A 23,592-nucleotide genomic window follows, 5' to 3' on the forward strand; every position below is an offset into this window, starting at 1 on the left:
GCTCCTATGATGCTGCTTGGCCTGCTGTGTTCATCCAGCCCTGCACCTTGTTGTCTCGGATTCTCCAGCATCTGCAGTTCCTACTATCTCTGATTCAATTACTCACTAAGTACTGCCTTTGAGTTTGGATCATGCTACATGGAGAGTATAGCTAGCTTCACTGTGCATCTAACTATGTTATAATGTCTTTTCCACTTAAGCGAGCGGTAAATTCACAGAACAGGCTCCGTAAAGAGATGGTGGAAGAAGATCATATTACATCAACCAACCATACAAAATCCAAACTAAAACTTGTCTCATAAACTAGTTTCTAAAAGAAGTATGAGCAATATATTACATGGTAAATATAAAATGCTTGGAAAGAATAAGTAACTTTGGGTCTATGATTCCCAATCATTTTCACAACTTGCTTCGTTGCTTCACATCTTGGATCAAAAATACACAAGCCATTTGTCTATTGTGTCTATATTGACTTTTTGAAAGAGCTACAAAATTTACCATCTCCCTGCTCTTTTATATTAGTTCTACAATTTTCTCTATTTCGCTTCCTTTGAAAGATTCTACTCAATCTATTTTTTCTTTAAATCATTTGCAGGATGAGTGCTTCACTAGGGAGGCCATCTTTTATTGTTAAGAGTCAACCACATTGCTGTGGGTCTGGACTCACATATAGTCCAGACCAGGTAAGGATGGCAGTTTCCTTCCCTAAAGGACATTAGTGAACCAAATGGGTTTTTCCTGACATTTAATGGACAATGGATTCATGGTCCTCATTGGACACTTAATTCCAGATTTTTATTGTAATCAAATTCCATGATCTGCCATAGCGGGATTTGAACCTAGGTCCTCATAATTGGATAAAAGTATGGTGAAAATATCACTAGACCATCGCTTCCCCCAAATTGGTACAGATTTTTTCGGGTACTGCATGCTAGATTACTCCTGTGTATGGAAGGAATTTCTCGTGAAGAGAGATTGGCAAGTTACGCTTGTACTCCGTTGGAATTTAATAGAAGAAGAGGAGACCTTATTGAAACATGTAAGATTCTTAGGGGGCTTGACAGGGTAGATATAGAGAGGTTGTTTCACCTTGTGGGAAAATCTAAGATCAGATGGCGTAATCTCAGAATAAGGAGTCACTCATTCAACACAGTGTAACGGAGGATTTATTTCTCTTGGATAGTGGTGAATTTGTAGAATTCTTTACAGTAAGAGGTTGTAGAGGCTGGGTTGTTTAGTAAATTTAAGGCTGAGACACAGATTTCTAATCGTTAAGGGATTCAGTGGTTACAAGGAAAAGACTGGAATGTGGAGTTGAGGATAATCAGATCGCTCTAATGTAATTGAATAGCAGAGAATACTCGATGGGCCATTGCATTCTAGTTTCTAACAACTTGCTGCAGAACAAAATGTTCCCTCATTTCTCCTCTGGATTACTTTGTCCCCCCATTGTTTCCTCAAGTTATTGATATTTTTATTTTTTTTTGTTATTTTTGGTATTGTGTTTTTTTTTGTCCGAGTTAGCCTCAAATATTTCTTCTATGATGATATGCAAGTGGGTACTGATGCCTCTCGTGTTTCAGGTTGTGTGAGGAACTCAACAGACCAGGGATTTTTTATGTTTCTGTGTAGGTGCCGGCTGTAAACTACTTCCCATAACAAGGCACACATTTTATTTATAACATGCTATACTATTATGGTAGAAGATAATCCAGATGGACTTTGGTCTTTTACCATTTAGCAATTCCAACATTCCTTTACCTAACTTAGGACTGTTGATGTCCAAGTTCTCAGTTTGATAAGCATAAAGAGTGAATCACTTATAAAACAAAAGGATATCAACAAAAATGCTAAAATTTATAGATCCTAAATCATAGTTTCCAGTGTAGTCTTCATATAGTTTTCTGAAATAGATGCAAAAAAGCTTCAAAGCACAGGTAGCACTCTTCCTCTCACACTGTACTATGCACTTATATCCTCTATATTTACAGCAGATGAGGCTTTACTTCATTATTTCATATACTTCAAGTTTCTTTTTTTTAAATATAGAATGAAAAATACAGAAATCAAAAAGGCTTATTTTATAGGCAACAAAATAGGCAGTCAATCACTTTGGCAATGTTCTAGTATACACCCATTACAATTTACATAAGCAAAAGGCTAGAGGATTTCTCTTTCAAAATAGAAACCTTTCAGCATTTTGAAATATTTGCTAGACCTGAAGAGGCTTTAAGATTTGTGCTGGCAATCTTGCAAAGACAAACAGCTTTGTCTTTGTATACCATACACTTGTGGCTTCGTTTAGATAATTTTTGAAATACTGTCAGTCTAGACAGTGTGAATACATGTTAACTGGTAGATAGCAACTGGGTAGTAATTTAATCTATTCCAATATTACAAAGTGTGAGAGCAAAGCCCACATAATACTTGACTTTAAATTGACACTTAGTGCTGTAATCCAGGCCCAACAATCAAATCCATGCAGTAGTATCATTCATGCATGATGACATCCACACTGAAAGAGTATTGATGATGACATCATTAGTACAGGGAATCTACTGCTCATAGGATGTAAAAGTAATGGATGTATATTTAAAGCAAGTTTATATTTGTTTTACCATTATAGCACATATTGTTATAGTAAATTACAGGAAATTCATGATTAAACTATTTAGTATATCAAATCTATCAAAAATTCTCTGTTGTTTGTAGAACAAATCATTATGATTATCCAAAAAAAAAAATGTTATTGCAACCATCAATTTCAACATTCATTCTCTTCACTACCTTTGCACTGCAGCAAATCACCCAGTCTCTTTTGACAGCACCTTCCCAAACGATGGTCTCTACCACATGAAGAAGAGTAGGAATATTTACCACCTGCAAGTTCCTATCCAAGCCACAGATGTTCGACAAGGTTCCACATGGTAAACTGGTTAGCAAAGTTAGATCACATGGAATACAGGGGGAACTAGCCAATTGGATACAAAATTGGCTTGAAGGTAGGAGACAGAGGGTGATGATAGAGGGTTGCTTTTCAGACTGGAGACCTGTGACCAGCAGTGTACCACAAGGATCGGTGCTGGGTTCAGTGCTTTTTGTCATTTATATAAATGGTTTGGATGTGAATATAGGAGATATGATTAATGAGTTTGCAGATGACTCCAGAATTGGTGCAGTGGACAGTGAAGTAGGATATCTCAGAACTAGACCTTGATCAGATGGGGCAATGAGCTTAGGAGAGGCATATGGTGTTTCATTCAGATAAATGTGCTTGTTGATAATGCAAACCAGGGCAGGCCTTATACTGTTAATAGTAGGTCTCTAGGGAATGTTGCCAAAAGTGGAATCGCAGGTAGACAGGGTGGTGAAGAAGGCATTTGGCACGCTCGCCTTTATTGGACAGTATATTGAGTGTAAGAGTTGGGACGTCATGTTGTGGCTGCACATGACATTGGTGAGGCCACTTTTAGAATACTGCATTCAGTTCTGGTCTCCCTGCTATAAGAAAGATGTTGTTAAACTTGGAAAGGGTTCAGAAGATTTACAAGGATGTTGCTGCAATTGGAGGGTTTGAGCTACCGGAAGAGGTTGAATAAGCTGGGGCTTTTATTCCCTGGCATTGGAGGCTGAGGGGTGACCTTATTAAGATTTATAAAATCATGACAGGCATGGATAGGGTGAATAGCCTAGGTCTTTTTCTTAGGGTAGAGACTCCAAAACTATATGGCATAGGTTTAAGGTGAGGGGACAAGATTTAGAAGGGACTTGAGGGACAACTTTTTCATGCAGAGGGCGGTGCGTGTATGGAATGAGCTGCCAGAGGAAGTGGAGAGTGGTGCAATTACAACAATTAAAAGGCACCTGGATGGGTACATGAATAGGAAGAGTTTAGAGGGATATGGGCCACATGCTGGCAAATGAGACTAAATCAGTTTAGAATATCTGGTTGGTGCAGACGAGTTGGACTGAAAGATCTGTTTCCATGCTGTATAACTCCATTCTCGAACAAAAGCAGTTCTCCTTCACTGTTGCTAGGTCAAAATTTGGAACTTCCTACCTAAAAACACCATGAGTGTACCTACACCCCAAGGACTACAGTGGTTACATCAGGCAGCTTTTCAATGAATGTTTAATAACTGCTGGCCTAATCAGTGATGGCCACATTCAACGAACAAATAAAGAAAACAGGTTTTATACACAATGCATCAGTCTCTATATAATCTTTCACAATATTTGTGATTATGGACATTTTATTCATTCACGTGATGAGGGCATCACTGGCTGGGCTAGCATTTATTACCCAACCCGAATTGCCTAGAGGGCAGTTAAGAGTCAACCACATTGTTGTCGGTCTGGAGTCACATGTCGGTCAGACCAGGTAAGGATGGCAGTTTCTTCCCTAAAAGGATATTAGTGAACCAGATGAGTAGAATATGTTGTAAAATGAGAGGATTAGAGGATCAGATGACAATGAGGAACACAGTCAGTTAATTACAATAAAAATAAAAATTCTGATGAATAAAACATAACAAGTCTGAAACATATTGAAGGAGAGATGTTCAGAGGGAGATCCTTGCAAGTATTACTTTTTGAGATAGAAAACAAAACTCATTTCTTAAACCTCCTTTGTACCATTCTACAAAGTCAACAGACCAAGGAGGGAGTCTTTGGTGGATAATAATCAAAAGCTTTGCCTTAGCCTGCTCCAAATACTCCAGCAATGATTGATATCTTTCACAATAGGATACTGCTCAAAAGGCATCAGAGCTAGAAGATTCAGTACAGAAAACCAGGAAAGGATTTGAAAAAATGGCTTCGATTTCCCCAACTACAAAACACTGCAAGTTATTTAACAACATGTTTATTTAAAAGAAAATTTAAGTTAAGGAATGGAATATTACTAAAAAGAACTTCGACCTTAATGGCAGAACTAAATTCCAAATATAAAAATGAATTTGTTACAGTAAATAACTGAAATGACATTAAGCTGAGGCCAGTAGGACAATATTATTCAATAAAAATTCTACACCTGTCTCTGAGGCAAAAGACCAGCATCCTCCTCAGTACCATCACCACTTCAAACCTTAAGTTGCTCCAACAACAAACCCACTTTACTAAACATCATTTGCCCAAATTCTCCATGGTCAAACCTCTTAATTGTACCATCAACACCACAAACACTGATTTTCTTTTTTTCTGACCCACAAATGGCTAAATAATCTAGAGATTTGTAGGCTCCTTGTTTTCCAACACAACCAACCCCAACATTTTACACCTTTGCTGGCTCCACATGTATCAGCACTTTGGTTTCAAAATCTTCACATTCCACCTTGACTTCACTCTATAATCTATAACACACTCTTCTGATAATTAATCACTTGACACCTCTCTCTTTCTGCTGCTCCACCATGAATGTCAGAGACTTCAGCCACCATAGCCGTGTAATTCAAATATGTCTGAAACCTCATTTCCTTGCCCAACTCTCTTTATCCTCAATCACTTCCGATCACTTTTTAATTCAATCTTTCCTTCTGCTCAATGAAAATTAGCTTGGTATAACTGGTCACATAAAAGGCATTAAACAAACGTAACTTATTTCTGAAAGTTGTACAAAACAAAATATAACAGAGTTTCTGTTTCTCCTGTCCTGAGTCAGAACCGTATTATAAATGATGACATACATGAAAGGTATCAAGTTATTAATGACTAGGATACCAAAATCTATAAATCTATAACCTTGAAGTTATGATGCAGAGATATTAAAAATTTGATCAGAATTAACTCTTAGAAGCTCTCCCACATCGATCCCTACATAAAAGAGTTTTCTAAATTATCAGGTTATTCAAATTGAAATCAAAATAATAAGTCAGCTATGCTGCGTTAGACAAAGAAGCAGTAAAAACAGAATACCCAGAAACACGCCATTTGGTCTATGCTAGCATCTCCCAACCTACTTCATTCACTTGACTAACATTTCATTCCGGGGAAATTCATCAGGTCTGGCAGCATCTGTGGAGAAAGAAAAGAGTTAATGTTCCAAGTCTAATATGCCTCTTCAGCATACATAGCAAAGTGATATCGGAATTGAAACATTAACTCTTTCTCTCTCCACTGATGCTGCCAGACCTGCTGAGTTGCTCCAGCACTTTGTTTTATTTCAGATTTACAGCAATATCTTCCTTTAATAAGACTTCATTCTATTCCTTTCACCCTCATCTCCTTACTTAGTTTCCCCTTAAAAGGCATCTAAGCTGGTTGCATCTCAACTGTGGACAAAAACTTGGGAGATGGATAAAATAGGGGGAAATATGAGATTATGCACTTTGACAGGAAGAATGTTATTAAATAAGAGCTGAACGTTATTTAAATGTGGAAAAACTACAGCAATCTGCAACACAGAGAAATTTGGGGGTTCTTGGGCGTGCTTTATAAAAAGCCAGCAGACAAGTTCAGTAGTTAATAGGTAAGGCAAATGGAATGTTTGCTTTTATTTCAAAGGGAATAGTGTATAAAAATAGGGAATAGTGTGGAGTTGAGGGAAACACAGGGGTCAGGCAGCATCAGAGCAGCAGTAAGGTCAACGTTTCAGGTTTACACCCTTCATCAGGACTAGGCTGATGAAGGGTGTAAACCTGATATGTTGGCCTTCCTGCTCGTTTGATGCTGCCTGACCTCCTGTGGTCCTCCAGCTCAGCACTGTATCGACGCTGACTCCAGCTTTTGCAGCTCTCGCTATCTCTATAAAACTAGGGAAGCCTCGCTAAAACTATGCAGTACATTAATTAGATCACAGCTGGAATACTGTGAACAGTTCTGTTCCCCTTATCTAAGGAAAGATATACTGGCATTGGATGTTTCAGCAGTAACTTCTGGCAGATTGCTAATGGTTGAAGTTTTGTCTGGGTGAGTTCTGAAATTTGTGCAAAATGATGGATTGACACCTAGTCCCCACTCGCAACACAGCTAACAGCTTTGGAAACACATTCATCAAGATGTTCATCCTTGCCTCATCTTTTGATTTAATAAAGAAATCAATTTTGATTAAAAACAAACTGGTACTGAAGGCAATCCAGAGAAGCTTCAGTAGTTTGCCCCCAGATGTGGAGGGACCGTCTTGCGAGGTTAAGTGAACTGAGCCTGTACTCATCAGGATTTGAAAAATGAGAGGCGACCTTACTGAAAGATTCACAATTTTTAGGGGGATTGACAGGGTAGTTGTGGCAATGTCGTTTCCCCTTCTGGGAAAGTCTAGGTCCAAAAGGTATAATCTCAGAGTAAGGTGTCGCCCATTTAATAGAAAGGAGAATGAATTTCATCTTTGAGAGGGTACTGAATCTGTGGAATTCTTTACCGCAGAAGGCTGTAAAGGCTGGGTCATTGAGTCCATTCAAGGCTGAGATAGGTTATTAATCAGCAAGAGAATAACAGGTTATGGGGAAAAGACAGGAAATTGGAGTTGAGGATTATCAGGTCAGCCTCAATCTCATTGAACAGCACTTTAGACTCAATGATCTGACTGCTCTACTTCTACTCCTATGCCTTATGGTCTTATTTCTTGCAGTAGCAAGTATTTAGTCTACCATTTTTTGGTACTACTCCTGAGTTAATTATTGAAGATGTATTTGTGGGTTCTGGGTTTGGACTCTGCACAAATAGAAACATCTTCTATCCACCTAATCTATTTAGGAGGGCTTGAGCTATAGGGAGAGGTTGAACAGGCTGGGGCTATCTTCCCTGGAGCGTCAGAAGCTGAGGGGTAACTTTATAGAGGCTTATAAAATCATGAGGTGCATGGATAGGGTAAAAAGGCAAGGTCTTTTCCCCGGGTTTGGGGGAGTGCAAAACTAGAGGGCATAAGTTTAAGTTGACAGGGGAAATAGAGATATAAAAGGGACCTAAGGGGCAACGTTTTTCAGGCAGAGAGTGGTGCATGTATGGAATGAGCTGCCAGAGGAAGTGGTGAAAGCTAGTATGATTACAACATTTGAAAGGCATCTGAATGGGTATATGAATAGGAAGGGTTTAGAGGGATAGGGGTCAAATGCGGGCAAACGGGACTAGATTTATATAGGATATCTGGTCAGCATGGACAAGTTGAACCAAAGTGTCTGTTTCCATGCTGTACAACTTCGCTATCAGGTCCCTGCTCCACCGTTATGTGGATGAGACACCTGCCCTGATGCTAAGTAATTCAAATTATAAAGCATCCACTTAATTTGTACTGGTTGACTGAGGAAGATGGAACTGTCCTCCTTCAAGGGGAAATCTGATCAAACAATGAGCTGAAAATCCTGCAGGGCCTGGATAAAATAGAGAGAAATGATTCCCATTGATGGAAGGGTTGAGAAGCAGAGGATATCAGTTTAAGGTGAATGACAAAAGAATCAAAGGTAAGGATAAAAAACTTGTTATCCAGCGAGCAGTTGGGATCCTAAATGTAGTGCGTGGGAGTGTGGTGGAGCCTGGGGTCAACTGAGGCTTCTAAAAGGGAATGAGAGAGAAAGAAATTGCAGGACAATTAGGGAGTTCAGAAATCTGAAGCATAAAGGGACTTGGGAGTCCAAGTTCAGGATTCACTTAAGGTTCACAGGCAGGTTCAGTTTGCATTTTGGAAAGCCAATGTAATGTTAGCATTCATTTCAAGAGGACTAGAACACAAGAGCAGAGATGTACTGCTGAGGCTGTATAAGGCTCTGGTCAGACTGCATTTGAAATACTGAGAGCAGTTTTGGGCCCCGTTTCTAAGGAAGGATGTGCTGGAATTAAAAGGGTTCCAGAGTAGGTTTACAAGAATAATCCCGGGATGAAGGGCTTGTCAAATGAGGAGAGGTTGCGTACTCGAGGTCTGTACTTGATGCAGTTTAGAAGGATGGGATGGGGGGAACAGTGTCTGATTGAAACTTGCAGAATACTAAGAGGCCTGGATACAGTGAATGTAGAGAAGATATTTCCCATGTAGGAAATACTAGGACCAAAGGGCTTTAGAACGGAGATGAGGAAGAATTTCTTCAGCCAGACGGTGGCGAATCTGTGGAACTCATTGCCGCAGATGGTTGTGGAGGTGAAGTCATTGAGAGTCTTTAAGAAAGAGATAGATAGGCTCTTGATTATTAAGGGGAATAAGGGTTTTGGGGAGCAGACAGAAGAATAGGGTGGGGAACATATCAGACATGATTGGCCAAATGGCCTAATTCAGTTTCTGTATCTTATGGTCTTATGGAGTTGCTCGAGTGGGTCAGCACAGATTTAGAACTAAATGGCCTCGTTCTGTTTTGTAACTATTCTGAGACCGTCACAGGAAAAACAGAACAGACTGACGCTGTATTTTCCAGAAAGGAGCTAACTGAAGGAGTCCTGAGAGAGCTCTTCAAGGTTTTGTTGGAGATTGATATATTAGATAGAAGTTTTTTCCACTTGTGGATGAGGTCATAAACATGAGATACTCATAAATAAATCCAATGAGAAACACAGAAGAAACCTCTTTACTCAGACAGGTGGTTTGGACGTGGAACTCGCTCTTAAATAGAGTGGTCGAGACAAATAGTGTGTGTTCGGGGGAAGCAAGAGAAACGTGTGAGGGAATAGAGAGATATGCAGAGGGGATACAAAAAAAAATTATTTTGTGTTGAATCTGTTCGTCTCAATGGAATAGCCTGTCTCTGTGCTGTAAAAGAATTCTAATGCTTTGTAAATGTAAATCAGCAAAGTCTTAGAAGCACATTTGTAGAGGATCCTTATTAGAACTCAGCTGGAATATTGTCTATTGTTGTGGACACCACATTTCAGGAAGGATGTGAATACATTGGAGAGAGAGGGGTCAGAAGTGATTTACAGGAATGGTTCCAAGTAGGATTAGAGGGTTTGAACTATAGGGTGAGGCTGAATAGGCTGGGCCTTTTTTCCTTGAGTGTCAAAGGCTGTGGCATGACCTGATAGAGGTTTATAAAATGGTGAGGAGCATCAATAGGGTGAATAGCCAAGGCCTTTTGCCCAGGGTAGAGGAGGGCATAGGTTTAAGGTGAGAGGGGACAGATTAAAAAAAAGGAACCTGAGGGGCAACTTTGTCACGCAGAGGGTGGTGCGTGTATGGAGTGAGCTGCCAGAGGAAGTGGTAGAGGCTGGTACAATTACAACATTGAAAAGACATCTGCAAAGGGTTTAAGAGGGTTATGGGCCAAATGGGACTACATTAATTTAGGATATCTGATCCACATGGACGAGTTGGACCAAAAGGTCTGTTTTCGTGCTGTACAACTCTAAGTCTGAAAAGCTGCCTGTTTTAGGCCAGCTTTCATTCTGAAAGGAAGAAAAGCCCTTCAGCCTTTGCCCACAATTGTGACCGGGATGAAAATGGTACAAAGGTAAGGTCCACGGCCCGGTTTGCACTGTGGTCCAGAGGAGATGAGTCCACACATCCCCACCCCTCCCGGGTAATGGCGTGTGGGTGAGGAGCTAAGCCAGCGGCCCCTGGTTCCTGGGTAGCACACTCACAGAGAGATGCCGCTCACACGGATGCTGACTGGTACCCGGGATTGCTGGAATACTGTACTCAGGAACACCAGGAAGGTCAGCGCCGCCATCACCATCACTGTGAAGGCCAACAGCGAGTTAAACCGCGACATCAAACTGTTCATCTCCCCGCACCAGCAGCAGCAGCATCTAAAATATACATCCGGCTGTCCCCCCACCGTCCCAACGCACGAAACAGTCCGGCCCACCCGCTGCAACTCGGAAGAAAGGTTCCCAGTCCCTTCTTTAACCACACCCCCCTTCCCTCCCTGTATGGGCTTTTGTCTTGCACCAGACTTCCCATTCAACATCAACTGGCCAATGATGTACTATAATCGAGGCAGGAGTCTCCTTCAGGCGTCTCTTTCATTGCACAGACTTTTGTGCCTCAGGAAGGCTGAGCATCAACCAAGTACTTCTTCATAAAGTGAGATCACACAGCCCAACATGCCTCAGATGCCCAGCACTCGCCCCTCCCCCCTTAAAAAAACACGACACACAGCTTTCTATGGGAAAGTTTGCTGCTTAATTTAATCTAAAACCTAACCATGACCCACTGACAGCATTCATTTCTGGATGGGGATGCATTCTATGACGTTTAACCATCAACATCCAGCGAAAGAAAAGGGAGATAAAAACCAAAAGGACTGCAGATGCTGTAAACCAGAAACAAAAGCCAGAAATTGTTGGAAAAGCTCAGCAGGTCTGGCAGCATCTGTGAAGTGAAATCGGAGTTAACATTTCGGGTCCGGTGACCCTTCCTCACAAAAAAGTGAGACGTCAGCAGCAAAAGTGGCAAACTACAGAAAAAAAAAATCTAAACATGTGCAGCTGCTAGTTTTTCTCCCAGCAGAAACAAACACAATGCCTCAAGTTAGAAGTGTAAATGAAAATGAATGGCACTGGATATGAGCAAGGCTCAACAGATCAGGTCACAATTGCTGCTGAAAAGTAATCAAGATGACAAAATTCTTACAATGTATTATGGTCACTGGATAAAACATAATTCTTGAAATTTCAAATGTTCCAGGGTTAACAATAAATTTTATTAATTGATTTTGTTCAATGTTTAAATTCAATCTGACAAAAACATACTAAACTGAATCAAATCCTAAAAAGTGATCAATTTAAACTAAGTAGGATTCTCCATTGGTCACTTAAGCTCAATAGAATCTCTCAATAACGGACATGCATGAGCACAGCTTTTATGCTGATCTAAATCATTAAAAAATGCTTTAAAGAAGTCCAAAGGCCAGAATCCATTGCATTTCTTTAAAACTAATCACTGTTCAGCAATCTCACCTGGATGTAGATCTGTAGTTAATGACTGCAATAAGGCCATGTTTTCTTCATCCTTTCTATACAGAGTCAGACTTCTGATGGAATTGCAGACTAACAGTGTACCATAAATGTTTGTGTGGACCTGCAGAGATTTGCTTTCCACAACTTCACGTAAGAACAAAATGAAAGAAATACCCCTTTGACGTGTTAAAATACACTCAATATTACATTCACAATTTCAGTAGAAAATGAAGATAGACTTACTCTTATTGCCAGCTCTCTTTCCCTTTCCCTATCCATGTATCCAGGATACCCAGATACAGCACATTCGCTAATACATTCAATCCACACCCATTTTGTTCTTTTGCTATCTGGCAAAATTAGAAACATAATCACAATGATATGAACAAAAATTCAAAGAGCACTTAATTGTGATGAGGATTCTGATTGCATTTTGCAAAGCCTCTCTTTTGTAGGAAGCCTAAGAAAATAATAACCACCATTCTTCTTTTATTAACTGAAAAGGCAATTCAGGACACTTGAAAGGCAGTGACATTATTCTTGGTCAGGGATGGAGAGCAAGGAGACAAGTCCTCCTTCTACATCCAAGGCCAGGAATGGTGGGAAATTGGCTATGAAAGTATCAACATCCTACATTACAAGTGACTTCATAAATTGAGTAATTATGAAAACAATTAAAAGGTTAAAAAATGCAGTTTTACAGTTACAATTAATTGTAAGAAAATATCTGGACAGATTTTTCAGAAAAAGAGGGCAAATATTTTGCTCCTATCTTTTCCACAGTACATCCAAATCTAAGTTTGATTAGGAAAAGGGAAGGAAAACAACCTTCACCTTAATGGAACTCTGGTTAGGCCAATCATGCAGCTATCCTCATCACATCCAATCACACCTTCCAAACAAGGAAAATAGCATACACAGATGCATGTGAATGAAAGAAAAAGGTTTTCTCCTATAAAGCGAAACACTTTAAACACACAGCGCAACCCAAAATTTTCAAGATGACTCTCCACCTTGAATCTTTAATAATCATTTTAAAAATATAAAATGCAGCAGGAAAGCCACAAGTTCTGAATTACTTGGAGCAAAATTAAATCGAAAGCTCATTTCTACAGATGTCAGCAAGACAAGCCAAGTAAAAGACGAAACTCTTCTCTGGAAGAGCCCTACGTGCTTGTAGCAATGGCTTCACTGTATTCCCTGTGGCAGAGGAAACTTATATAGTCAACATCTGACACTTGCCTTCCAAACAGAGCACACAGAAAAGATTTGACAATTGCAGCAGCTTAAGAATGATCAAGTCATTGAGAAGCTCAGTCCATTTCTTTAAGGCTAAAGTGCTTTTGTAAACTCTTGAACAGTATTAAAATAGAGTACAGCCTGAATACATGCTTTCTTTCCTGCTGAATACAGGAATCATTAACAGGTGTTATTGTTATTCCTTCTGTCAATATTTTCTAATTTTGATCCATTGCTGCATTTTCACTGAAGAACAGTACTCTCACTGGACCATCATCAACATTTTGAACATAGCGCCTCAGTTCTCTGTGACTCAATTGTAATTTGCACAGTCAGTAAAGTCAGATGGTAGATTTTTGGTTTCAGCAATGAGGCGTTTCACTCCAACCATCCATTGTCCCACTTCATTCACATGGTCAACCATCAAAGATCTGTGGATTTCATCGGCAGAATCCCAATTATGGTGCTCCATTTCTGTCAACAAATAAAGATACACAACATGTTCTTAGAACTTAAATGTGTCATTAACCAAATGCTACTTACAACAGTACACAGTTATGCTGAAGACAACAGAGAAAGGAGATGGAAGAATGTTGCACATACCACCTCTTGGTGGTTCAAAGAACGGTATAGGTGAAGAGGAACTAGATGTCAGTGTGAAGCGAAAAGAACAAGTGAGCAATAAAAGGTAATGCATAAAATAGACAGAATTGCTTGCATTCCACTGCCAGGATCAATGACTATGAATGCCCCTTGAGTTATATGGCAGATGTTTCTGTGTTACATGATGGAGGACTTAATCTAAAAACGTTGACTAAAATAAGCATTTTCATCATTAGAGATTTTGTAAAGGGCTCTCATTTTACAATGGCTTTTCTTGACAAATACATTTCGAAATTCCAACAAATATTTTGCTACCATCCCCCACATTTGCCCTACTTAACACCTATTCTATTTCTAACTCAGCCCAGTTCTGAAGAAATTCCATCAATCTGAAACATTAATTCTATTTCAGTTGCTCAGAAATTAATAGAACTAGGGCTGAATTAATTACTTACTGATTTTACCTTCTTTAGTGGGGAATAAAGCATCTGTTCTCTGATCAGTGCCTTTATTAACAGATCATTTGAACTGAGATGAGAAGAAATTTCTTTACTGTTCACACTTCAGGTTGAGTGTTTTTGGAATTATCTACACAGAAGTGTGTACAGGCTCCACCATTGAATATATTTAAGGATGAGGTAGACATATCTTTGATCTCTCGGGGAACCAAAGTAGATGGCATCTGTTAGCAAAGTGAATTTGAATTGGAAGGCAGGTCATAACTGCACTGTATGGTGGGGCAAGATCTACTTCTGCTCGTGTCACGTTCTAGTTAGAAAATTACAAGTTTGTCCTTATACCCACTGCTTTCACAGTTACACTCTCATACTTTTCATTGAGACTTTGAAGCCTTTACAAGCGCAACTTACATTTGTATAGCATTTTATGAAATCTCTCAGCATATTCCATTCTGGCATCCCTACAAGAACCTGAACTTTGCATAGGATGCCATGAAAAATTACCTTGCGTGAGCAGATGCATCCTATTCTGGACTGATACAGAAAGCCTTCCTGATTGCCACATGTCCTGAAGCATTAGTAGCCTTCTGGCAATATCATCACAAACTTGCTTCTACATACAAAATTTGAAAAGAAATTCAATTATTAGCTGTTACTGCCACTGAATGTTGAAACTTTTGCAGTATTCAAAATGATGCAATATTCTTCATGCTGCTTGACACTGAACATCAAAATATTGATTTAAAATAAAAATTTGACATACTTGTGAAAAACTGTTTCCACCATTATATTACCAGTTAATTTGTTAATATCCATCTGCACTACTCTAATTCCTACAGATGATCAGTCAATCCATTGACAATAGCTTTTGCAACAGACTAAATTTAAACATTTAGGATATGAAGAGCTGTGATCACTGACTCATTGTTACTTCTTCAAAAAAACTTAATCAATCAATCATAAAGAGGATTGACGAGGGCAGAGCGGTGGAGGTGATCTATATGGACTTCAGTAAGGCGTTCAACAAGGTTCATCATGGTAAACTGATTAGCAAAGTTAGCTCACATGAAATAGAGAGAGAACTAGCTATTTGGATTAAGAACTGGCTCGAAGGTAGAAGACAGAGGGTGCTGGTGGTGGAGGAGGATTGCTTTTCAGACTGGAGGCCTGTGACCAGTGGTGTGCCACAAGTATCAGTGCTGGGCTCACTGCTTTTTGTCATTAATATGAATGATTTGGATGTGAACATAAGAAGTATGGTTAGTAAATTTGCAGATGACACCAAAATTGGAAGTGTAGTAGACAGCGAGGAAGGCTACCTCAGAGTACAACAGGCTCTCGATCAGATGGGCCAATGGGCCGAGGAGTGACAGATGGAGTTTAATTTCGATAAATGTGAGGTGCTGCATTTTGGAAAGACAAATCAGGGCAGGACTTATACACTTAATGGTAAGGTTCTGGGGAGTGTTGCTGAACAAAGAGACCTTGGATTGCATGTTCACAGTTCCTTGAAAGTGCAGTCACAGGTAGATTTGATAGTGAAGACAGAGTTTGGTATGCTTGCCTTTATTAGTCAGTGCATTGAGTATAGGAGTTGGAAGGTCATGTTGTAGCTGTACAGGACATTGGTTAGGCCACTTTGGAATACTGCATGTATTTCTGGTCTCCCTGCTATAGGAAGGATATTATGAAAGTTAAGGTTTCAGAAAAGATTTATAAGGATTTTGCCAGGATTGGAGAGTTTAAGCTATAGGGAGAGGCTGAATAGACTTGGGCTATCTTCTCCAGATCATCAGAGGCTGAGGGGGTGACCTTGGAAAAGTTTATAAAATCATGAGGAGTATGAATACGGTGAAGACACAAGGATTTTTCCCTGAAGTGAGGGGAGTCCAAAACTAGAGGGCATTGGTTTAAGGTGAGGGGCGGAAAGATGTAAAAGGGTCCTAAGGGACAAGATTTTCATGCAGAGGGTGGTGCATATATGGAATGAACTGCCGGAGGAAGTGGTGGAGGCTGGTACAATTATAACACCTTTGGGCATCTGGATGGGTATATGAATAGGAAGGGTTTCAATGGTCTCAACGTGGACTTTACTGGCTTCAAAATCTCCGCACCCCTGGCCTCATCACATGACCAACCCTTCCTCTCATCCCCACCTCCTTGGCCTGCCCATCTCCCATCCCACCTAACTGACCAATCCCCACTGCTGCCTATCTGCACTCACCTATCACCATCCCACCTACCTTCCCCATCCCCACCCCTCCTCTCTCTATTTATTTCAGAGCTCCCTTCCCCCTCCCCCATTTCTGAAGAAGGGCCCCGACCCAAAATGTCAGCTTTCTTGCTCCCCTGATGCTGCCTGGCCCGCTGTGTTCCTCCAGCTCCATAGTGTTAAAAAATAAATCTACTTGGTTCTGCGTGACATGGTGGCACAATGGTTAGCACTGTTGCCTCACAGCGCCAGGGACCCGTGTTCAATTCCAGTCTTGAGTAATTATGTGCGGAGTTTCCACATTCTCCCCATGTCTGTCTGGGTTTCCACTGGGTGCTCCAGTTTCCTTGTACAGTCCAAAGATGTAAGGTTAGGTGGATTGGCCATGCTCAATTGTCCAGGGATGGGCAGAATGTGGTAAAGCGGAGTTATGGGTCTGGGTGGGATAATCTGGAGGGTCATTATGGACTCAATGGGCCAAATGGCCTCTTTCCACACTGTCGGGATTCTACGATTCTACAAACGCGGCATCCATCTCACTGTGGTTTGCAGGGCCCAAGTGTCAACGTGCAAATTTAACAATGGTATACCAAATAATTGCTTTGTGTGAATTACCTTTGGAATGTTTCCAAGAGAGGAATGAGATTTTACAAATATGTAATCTTTTTCTACAAAAGTACAAAATTTGGGTTTATTGTTTTCAATATTTGAGATTCTAATACCCGATATATATATTTATAACATCTTTTTCATACATCAACTTTGCTAGTGTGCACGGATATTCGATACTCTGGGAATGTGTATGCAACATTGTTCCTCCAAGCTTACACAACTGTCAAGTTAACTCTACGATGAAGTGCTGTGAGGAGTGTGGAAATGCTGGGGTGATCTTCTCATTTTATGAAGAACTTCTTGACTAACGTTCAGTGTTTCGGAGGCACAAAACTCCATTGCAATTAAATAGTTACCTGAATCAACATTTTACCTCTATTATAGTACATAATTGTTTAGTTGTGCTAAGTGTTTAACGTTGCATAGGTGACTGATTTGAGCAAGTGCATATTTATATAGTGTTATGTTGATCACTTCTCGTCATTGAGCATTGCATCTGTAGTATTTTTATAACCTATTCCAATGAAAAGGAAGGACTAAGAAAAGGGGTAATCTGCCATGGGTGTCTAAAGAAATAAGGGAGGCTATCAAATTGAAAGAGAAGGCATACAAAGTGGCCAAAAACAGCATGAAACTAGAAGATTGGGAAAACTTTAAAGGGCAACAGAAAGCCACAAAAAGAGCTATAAGGAAAAGTAAGATAGAACATGAGAAAAAACTAGCACAGAATATAAAGACAGATAGGAAAAGTTTCTATAAATATATAAAACGAAAAAGAGTGGCTAAAGTAAACGTTGGCCCTTTAGAGCATGAGAAGGGGAATTTAGTTATGGGATATGATGAAATGGCCGAGGCATTGAACAGGTATATTGTATTGGTCTTCACAGTGGAGGACACTAATAACATGCCAGTAATAGATAAAGAGACGAAGGTAGGTGAGGACCTGGAAACAATCATTATTACGGAAGAGGTAGTGTTGGGCAAGCTAATGGAGCTAAGGATTGATAAGTCTCCTGGCCCTGATGGAATGCATCCCAGGGTACTAAAAGAGATGGCGGGAGAAATAGCAGGTGCGCTGGCGGTAACTTTCCAAAATTCGCTGGACTCTGGGGCAGTCCCAGCAGATTGGAAAACAGCAAATGTGACGCCACTGTTTAAAAAGGGAAGTAGACAAAAGATGGGGAATTATAGACCAGTCAGCTTAACCTCTGTACTGGGGAAGATGCTTGAGTCTATTATCAAGGAAGAAATAGCAAGGCATCTTGATAGAAATTGTCCCGTTGGGCAGACGCAGCATGGGTTCATGAAGGGCAGGTCATGCTTGACAAATCTTTTGGAATTCTATGAAGACATTACGAGCGAGGTGGACAATGGGCACCCAGTGGATGTGGTCTACCTAGACTTCCAAAAGGCCTTTGACAAGGTGCCGCACAAGAGGCTACTGCATAAGATAAGGATGCATGGCATTAAGGGTAAAGTATTAGCATGGATAGAGGATTGGTTGACTAACAGGAAGCAAAGAGTGGGGATAAATGAGTGCTATTCTAGCTGGCAATCAGTGACTAGTGGTGTGCCTCAGGGATCGGTGTTGGGACCGCAATTATTTACAACTTATATAGATGACTTGGAGCTGGGGACCACATGTAGGGTGTCAAAGTTTGCAGATGACACTAAGATGAGTGGCAAAGCAAAGTGTGCAGAGGACTGTGAAACTTTGCAGAGGAACATAGATACATTGAGTGAGTGGGCAAAGGTCTGAAGTCATACATTTTGGTAGGAGTAATAGTAAAAAGAATTATTACTTGAATGGTAAAAAGTTGCAGCATGCTGCTATGCAGAGGGACCTGGGTGTCCTTGTGCATGAATCACAGAAGGTAGGTCTGCAGGTACAACAAGTAATTAGGAAGGCAAATGGAATTTTGTCCTTCATTGCTAAAGGGATTGAAATTAAAAGCAGAGAGGTTATGTTGCAGCTGTACAAGGTGCTGGTGAGGCCACACCTAGAGTACTGTGTGTAGTTTTGGTCTCCTTACTTGAGAAAGGATGTACTGGCACTGGAGGGGGTGCAAAGGAGGTTCACTAGGTTGATTCCGGAGTTGAGGGGGTTGGCTTATGAGGAGAGACTGAGTAGATTGGGATTATATTCATTGGAATTCAGAAGATTGAGGGGGGATCTTATAGAAACATATAAAATTATGAAGGGAATAGATAAGATAGAAGTAGAGAGGATGTTTCCACTAGCAGGTGAAGCTAGGACAAGAGGGCATAGCCTCAAGATTAGAGGGAGCAGATTTAGGACTGAACTGAGGAGGAATTTCTTCACCCAGAGGGTTGTTAATCTATGGAATTCCTTGCCCAGTGAAGTAGTTGACGCTACTTCAGTAAACGCTTTTTAAAAAAAGGTAGATTTTTTTTTGAACATTAAAGGAATTAAGGGATACAGTGAGAACGCGGGTAAGTGGATCTGAGTCCACGAAAGGATCAGCCATGATCTTATTGAATGGTGGAGCAGGCTCGAAAGGCCAGACGGCCTACTCCTGCTCCTAGTTCTTGTGTGTTCTTGTACTCAGATGAGATTTCTTAAGCCTGAAGCAATTTCTTAATTTCTGAAACAATTTCATTCATTCTCCACTTACCTTTATATGTTTCCTACAAGTCTCCAGTGTTTTATTTAATGGAGTTAAAACATCTTCCAAATTTACTTCATAATCAGACATGACTGTAGTGTTTTGCACTGGCTTACAATTATTCGATAAACTAGACTGCTTCGGAGGTGGTGGCAGTGGCTTCTTCTCACAGGTTACAGAAGGACATGATGGTATAATTGCAGACGGAATTCCAGCTAGTCTATAATCTACAGGAGAAAATACATAACATCTTGGTAGAATCAAGCCATTGGAAAAAAATCTCTCTCTATGCAACTGGCAGTAAATGCAATTGATAGTGCTTCACAGAAGAATAACATTTTGTGCTAGATTTTAAGAAAGGAATGGAGTAATTTCAGAATTAAATCAATACTGCAAAATTAACGTTTTGCCAGATATCTACATCATGGGCAGAATGGTAGGAGGTAGCTTCCCAAGCTCATTTTCCCATGTGGTCAATTCCCATTTGTGGTTAGGAGGAAGTGCGGAGGAAATGCAGAGCAAAGCACAGATGGCAGGTCTCAGGAGAGGGAGAATAGGACATTGAGGAAATGATCCAGTTTACTACTGTAGAAGTCCTAATGACAGCCAGGGGATCACCCTGCAGAGGGGTTGCCTGCCCATCTCCTTAGAACAAACAGTAAAACACTTCAGGAAATTCACATTAGAAAATGAGATTTAAAAACACGAGCGCGTAAGCGTTAGAAGTATTTTAACATTGCCGTATTATTGGGCAGCCCCAATGAAATAGGAGGTGCAGATTTGAGTAAACAGCAGTTCTTGCTTGCTCCTCATTTTGTCAATAGGTATGCAGATAGAGTCTCAAAAAGGGAAGTTTGATCACAAAGAAACTGACACTCACAATTCTGATGTAACTATAATTCAAATATTTATGATTACCAATACCAAACTGATATTCTGCCTTTGGTTGAATGCGTAATGTGGTAATTAATGCTCACCTTTTGATTTATCCAGCTGAGGTGCCGGTACCCTCTTAGTGAGAAAATGTTTCCTGGGACCTATCTGTGCTTGTGTCTGCAAACCATATGAAAACTGGGGAGGATCATTCCAGCCTCGTTCCTGATTTCCTGATTTTAAAAAAAAATATGCTCAAGTAATTCCACATAAGTGATGATACCAAAATTAAACATCCCAAACACTTCAAGCCTGAAATGTATGTAGTATATAGAGAATGCTTTGAATATCTTTCCAAATATTTCTTTTCATAAGAAACTGAATTTCTCCATAAGCAATGATCAATTACAATTATTCGCCAAAGCCAACTGTTTATTAGCATTTCCTTAACAAGCAAGGGAAACAATTTTTTTTAAAATTTTAAACCACAAATGAGTGTAGCTTGAAGTAATTATCAGTTGTGGTTAATAGGACAGATATTGACAGCTCCTACCAACGAGCAAGCAGAATACTTGGACAACTTTCATTTACTCTACTACTTCCAAGATAAAAGAACTCCATCATAGCAACACTCAAGTTATTTACTATTATCTTTAAATCACTCTCTTAATTTCTAGAAAACATTTTTCACCTGTTGCAACGCACTTGATGTCAAATCCTCAAGTAAGAAACACTCATCCTGTAACATGACTCTCATTGCAAGGGCACATAAACCCGAATCAAGTGGTGGAACATTTCTTTTTTTAAAAGACAAATGATCAAATCAATTTCGTCCCAGCTTATGTATTTCAAAGTAAGAATATCAGTGATTATTGGAATGCATTTCTCCAATGGTCACATGACAGTATCAAGTAAAGTTCATCTTACTCTGCTCAAAAGCTACAGAAACATTATTAGACCCCTGTCAACCTTTCCATTGCAAACTTTGAGTCAGAGAACTTTAACACAGCAACAGCGTTTAGCCAAAGTGGTTTATGTTGACGTTAGTGTACCACACCCTGACATTCCTGTCTCTGTTACGCGTTTACCTAGCTTCCCTTTCAATGTATCCATCTGACACACCTTTTAAACTGTTATGTAAATATGTACCAGAGAAGTGGCAATTCTGTACTGTGAACGTGACTGACCGCCACATAAAACGTGTCTGATGCAAAAGACAATCAGCATCATCTCTTCTGACCAGGAAGTGTCATTTCAAGGAAAGACCAAGACTATTTCCTCTCCAGCATTTTGCACTTTAAACATGGCATGTTTAGCAGCGAGGGGAATAGAATTTTCCTTCCATTAAATGTATTAATCACCTTTACAATAGGGTCAAAGTGCTGCTTATTCTGTAAAGCAGGTTTCAATGTGCTGACGTGATCAAAATGATCCGCCCACTGCTGACTCCAGCCTGAGTGCCACGTAAACCAGGGTATCAATCCGAGTCCTGTTTCCCCAGACAGCTCTACCACCCTCCTCCCTTCATACCCTTCTGAGGGAAGGGTTACTTTGAACTGACTGCCGTTTCCCACATGAAACCCCTTGCCTCCCTCTCGGTTCTCACCGGGTTTCACGAACAGATCCGACATTTCGCCGCCGTCCCTCCTCCTCGCCGGCACCTGGCTTCCGGTGAAATGCGTCACATCCTCTAAACGTCACCGTACGGCAAAGGCTGGCGGAAACGATTGCCGTACAGCGTGGCGCCTGGGACTTCATATGCCGTGCAATGCGGCGCTTCGGGCTCCCTGTGCCATAAAGTCATACGACTTGGAAACATACCCTTCGGTCAAATTAGTCCCATCTGCTTGTCTATTCATGTACTTGTCCAAATGTCTTTTAAACGTTGTAACAATGCCCTACAGTGAAGACTGTAATGCCATCTGTGCTGTGCAGGGCAGGGCAGCATGTTGTGCTTACTGAGCCAAACAGCCTTGAGTAGTGAGTTTTAAATATTTTCAAACACCAGCACTTCTATGAGCTCCATAAGATTATCAAAGGTAATTCAGTACGAACAATGAAAGATTGGCCTTATGAATGACTCACATCCACAAACGATTTTTTTAAAAAATCTATTACTATGGACTTACGTTGTTTGCAAATTAAATTGTAGACTTCCGGACTTGTTTGACATAGACAACCTGAAGCCAATGGACAGAAAAGGTTTTCAGTCTATTAGTCTGGGTTGGACTCAAATTTGGAACCCTAGATGAAAAGCCAATATGTTTAACTCTGCATCACTGCATTTTTCATCACCTGTACTCAATAGTTAATTATATAAGAACAATCAATTCCAATTTTAATACACTTACCAAAGATATATCTTACTTTCATAAAACTCTCCAATGACTCAAACTTTGCTATTGATCTGAAATAAGAATCTAAGGCATTGAAGCCAAATGAAACAATCAAATTATCACTGCAAGTTTAACGAGAGTCTCACTTTCAATTCCAGTGTGTGCTTCAAAATTGTAAATACCATAAGCAAGGAACTGCCTTCAACATATGAATGGTTATGCAGAATTTTATTTTTAAAGCAGAAATATGCATCTTAAAACGTGCATATCTGTGGCCCAGAATTTGCTGGTGGCAAGCATTTTGTGTCAAACATCCAAGTTGTAACTTCCTTCTCAGCTTTAGGTTCCAGTTATTTTAGTGCTAGAAATGACTAAAATCAAGAACAATGCAACAGCAGCAATGTGGTAAATTGCAGGACTGACAGTTTATTGTGAACGAAACAGATATGAACAGTGCAAGGTGGTCACACTCTCTGTCTCTCATCTGAGGCCAGGGAAGAAGCAGTGTCCAGCAGTACACTTGAGAACTCTCTTAAGTGTTGCACTCTACAAAGACTGCTTTCTCCAGACTGCAGGTAATATTCAGAATTAATTTAAGTTTCCTTTTTGTAAGGAGGATTTTTTTTTTTTGGATATCTTTTATTTAAAAAAGTGGGCATTTTTGTTAGACCTATTCAGTTGATCTTACTGTTCTAATGAAGAGAAAAAAAAAAAGATTGATAGAGAATAGGATGAAATTGAGTCAAATTAAAGGCATGAAACAACATCAGGAATAAAGATTAAACTGAGAATGAGAACACAAAGGAAAAGCATGAGAC

The 23,592-nt window shown here is 40.1% G+C and overlaps 1 protein-coding gene and 1 pseudogene across 1 annotated transcript; both read right to left on the bottom strand.

Annotated features, from left to right (window-relative positions):
• LOC109937450 overlaps window positions 1-10,675 on the bottom strand; it is a 22,182-nt pseudogene extending 11,507 nt beyond the window's left edge.
• An 861-nt stretch (window positions 10,676-11,536) lies between these two features.
• On the bottom strand, window positions 11,537-22,178 carry sra1 (steroid receptor RNA activator 1). The gene is made up of 5 exons (XM_020536031.2): window positions 22,045-22,178; window positions 20,543-20,671; window positions 19,575-19,792; window positions 14,619-14,727; window positions 11,537-13,527 (listed from the first exon to the last, which is right to left on the bottom strand). Exons 1-5 carry the CDS (start codon window positions 22,067-22,069, stop codon window positions 13,367-13,369), a joined length of 642 nt encoding a protein of 213 aa, XP_020391620.2. The 5' UTR covers window positions 22,070-22,178; the 3' UTR covers window positions 11,537-13,366.
• Window positions 22,179-23,592: the final 1,414 nt, after the last annotated feature.

Source organism: Rhincodon typus, chromosome 12 (genome assembly GCF_021869965.1).
Source record: "Rhincodon typus isolate 14 chromosome 12, sRhiTyp1.1, whole genome shotgun sequence".
NCBI lineage: Eukaryota > Metazoa > Chordata > Chondrichthyes > Orectolobiformes > Rhincodontidae > Rhincodon > Rhincodon typus.

Coding starts and splice junctions, on each gene's coding strand:
- sra1 (XM_020536031.2), bottom strand. CDS start 22,069: ATGTCGGATCTGTTCGTGAAACCCG. Junction 19,793..20,542: donor TCAGCTGGATAAATCAAAAG/GTGAGCATTAAT, acceptor TTTCTCCTGTAG/ATTATAGACTAGCTGGAATT. Junction 14,728..19,574: donor CTTGTAGGAAACATATAAAG/GTAAGTGGAGAA, acceptor TTTTGTATGTAG/AAGCAAGTTTGTGATGATAT.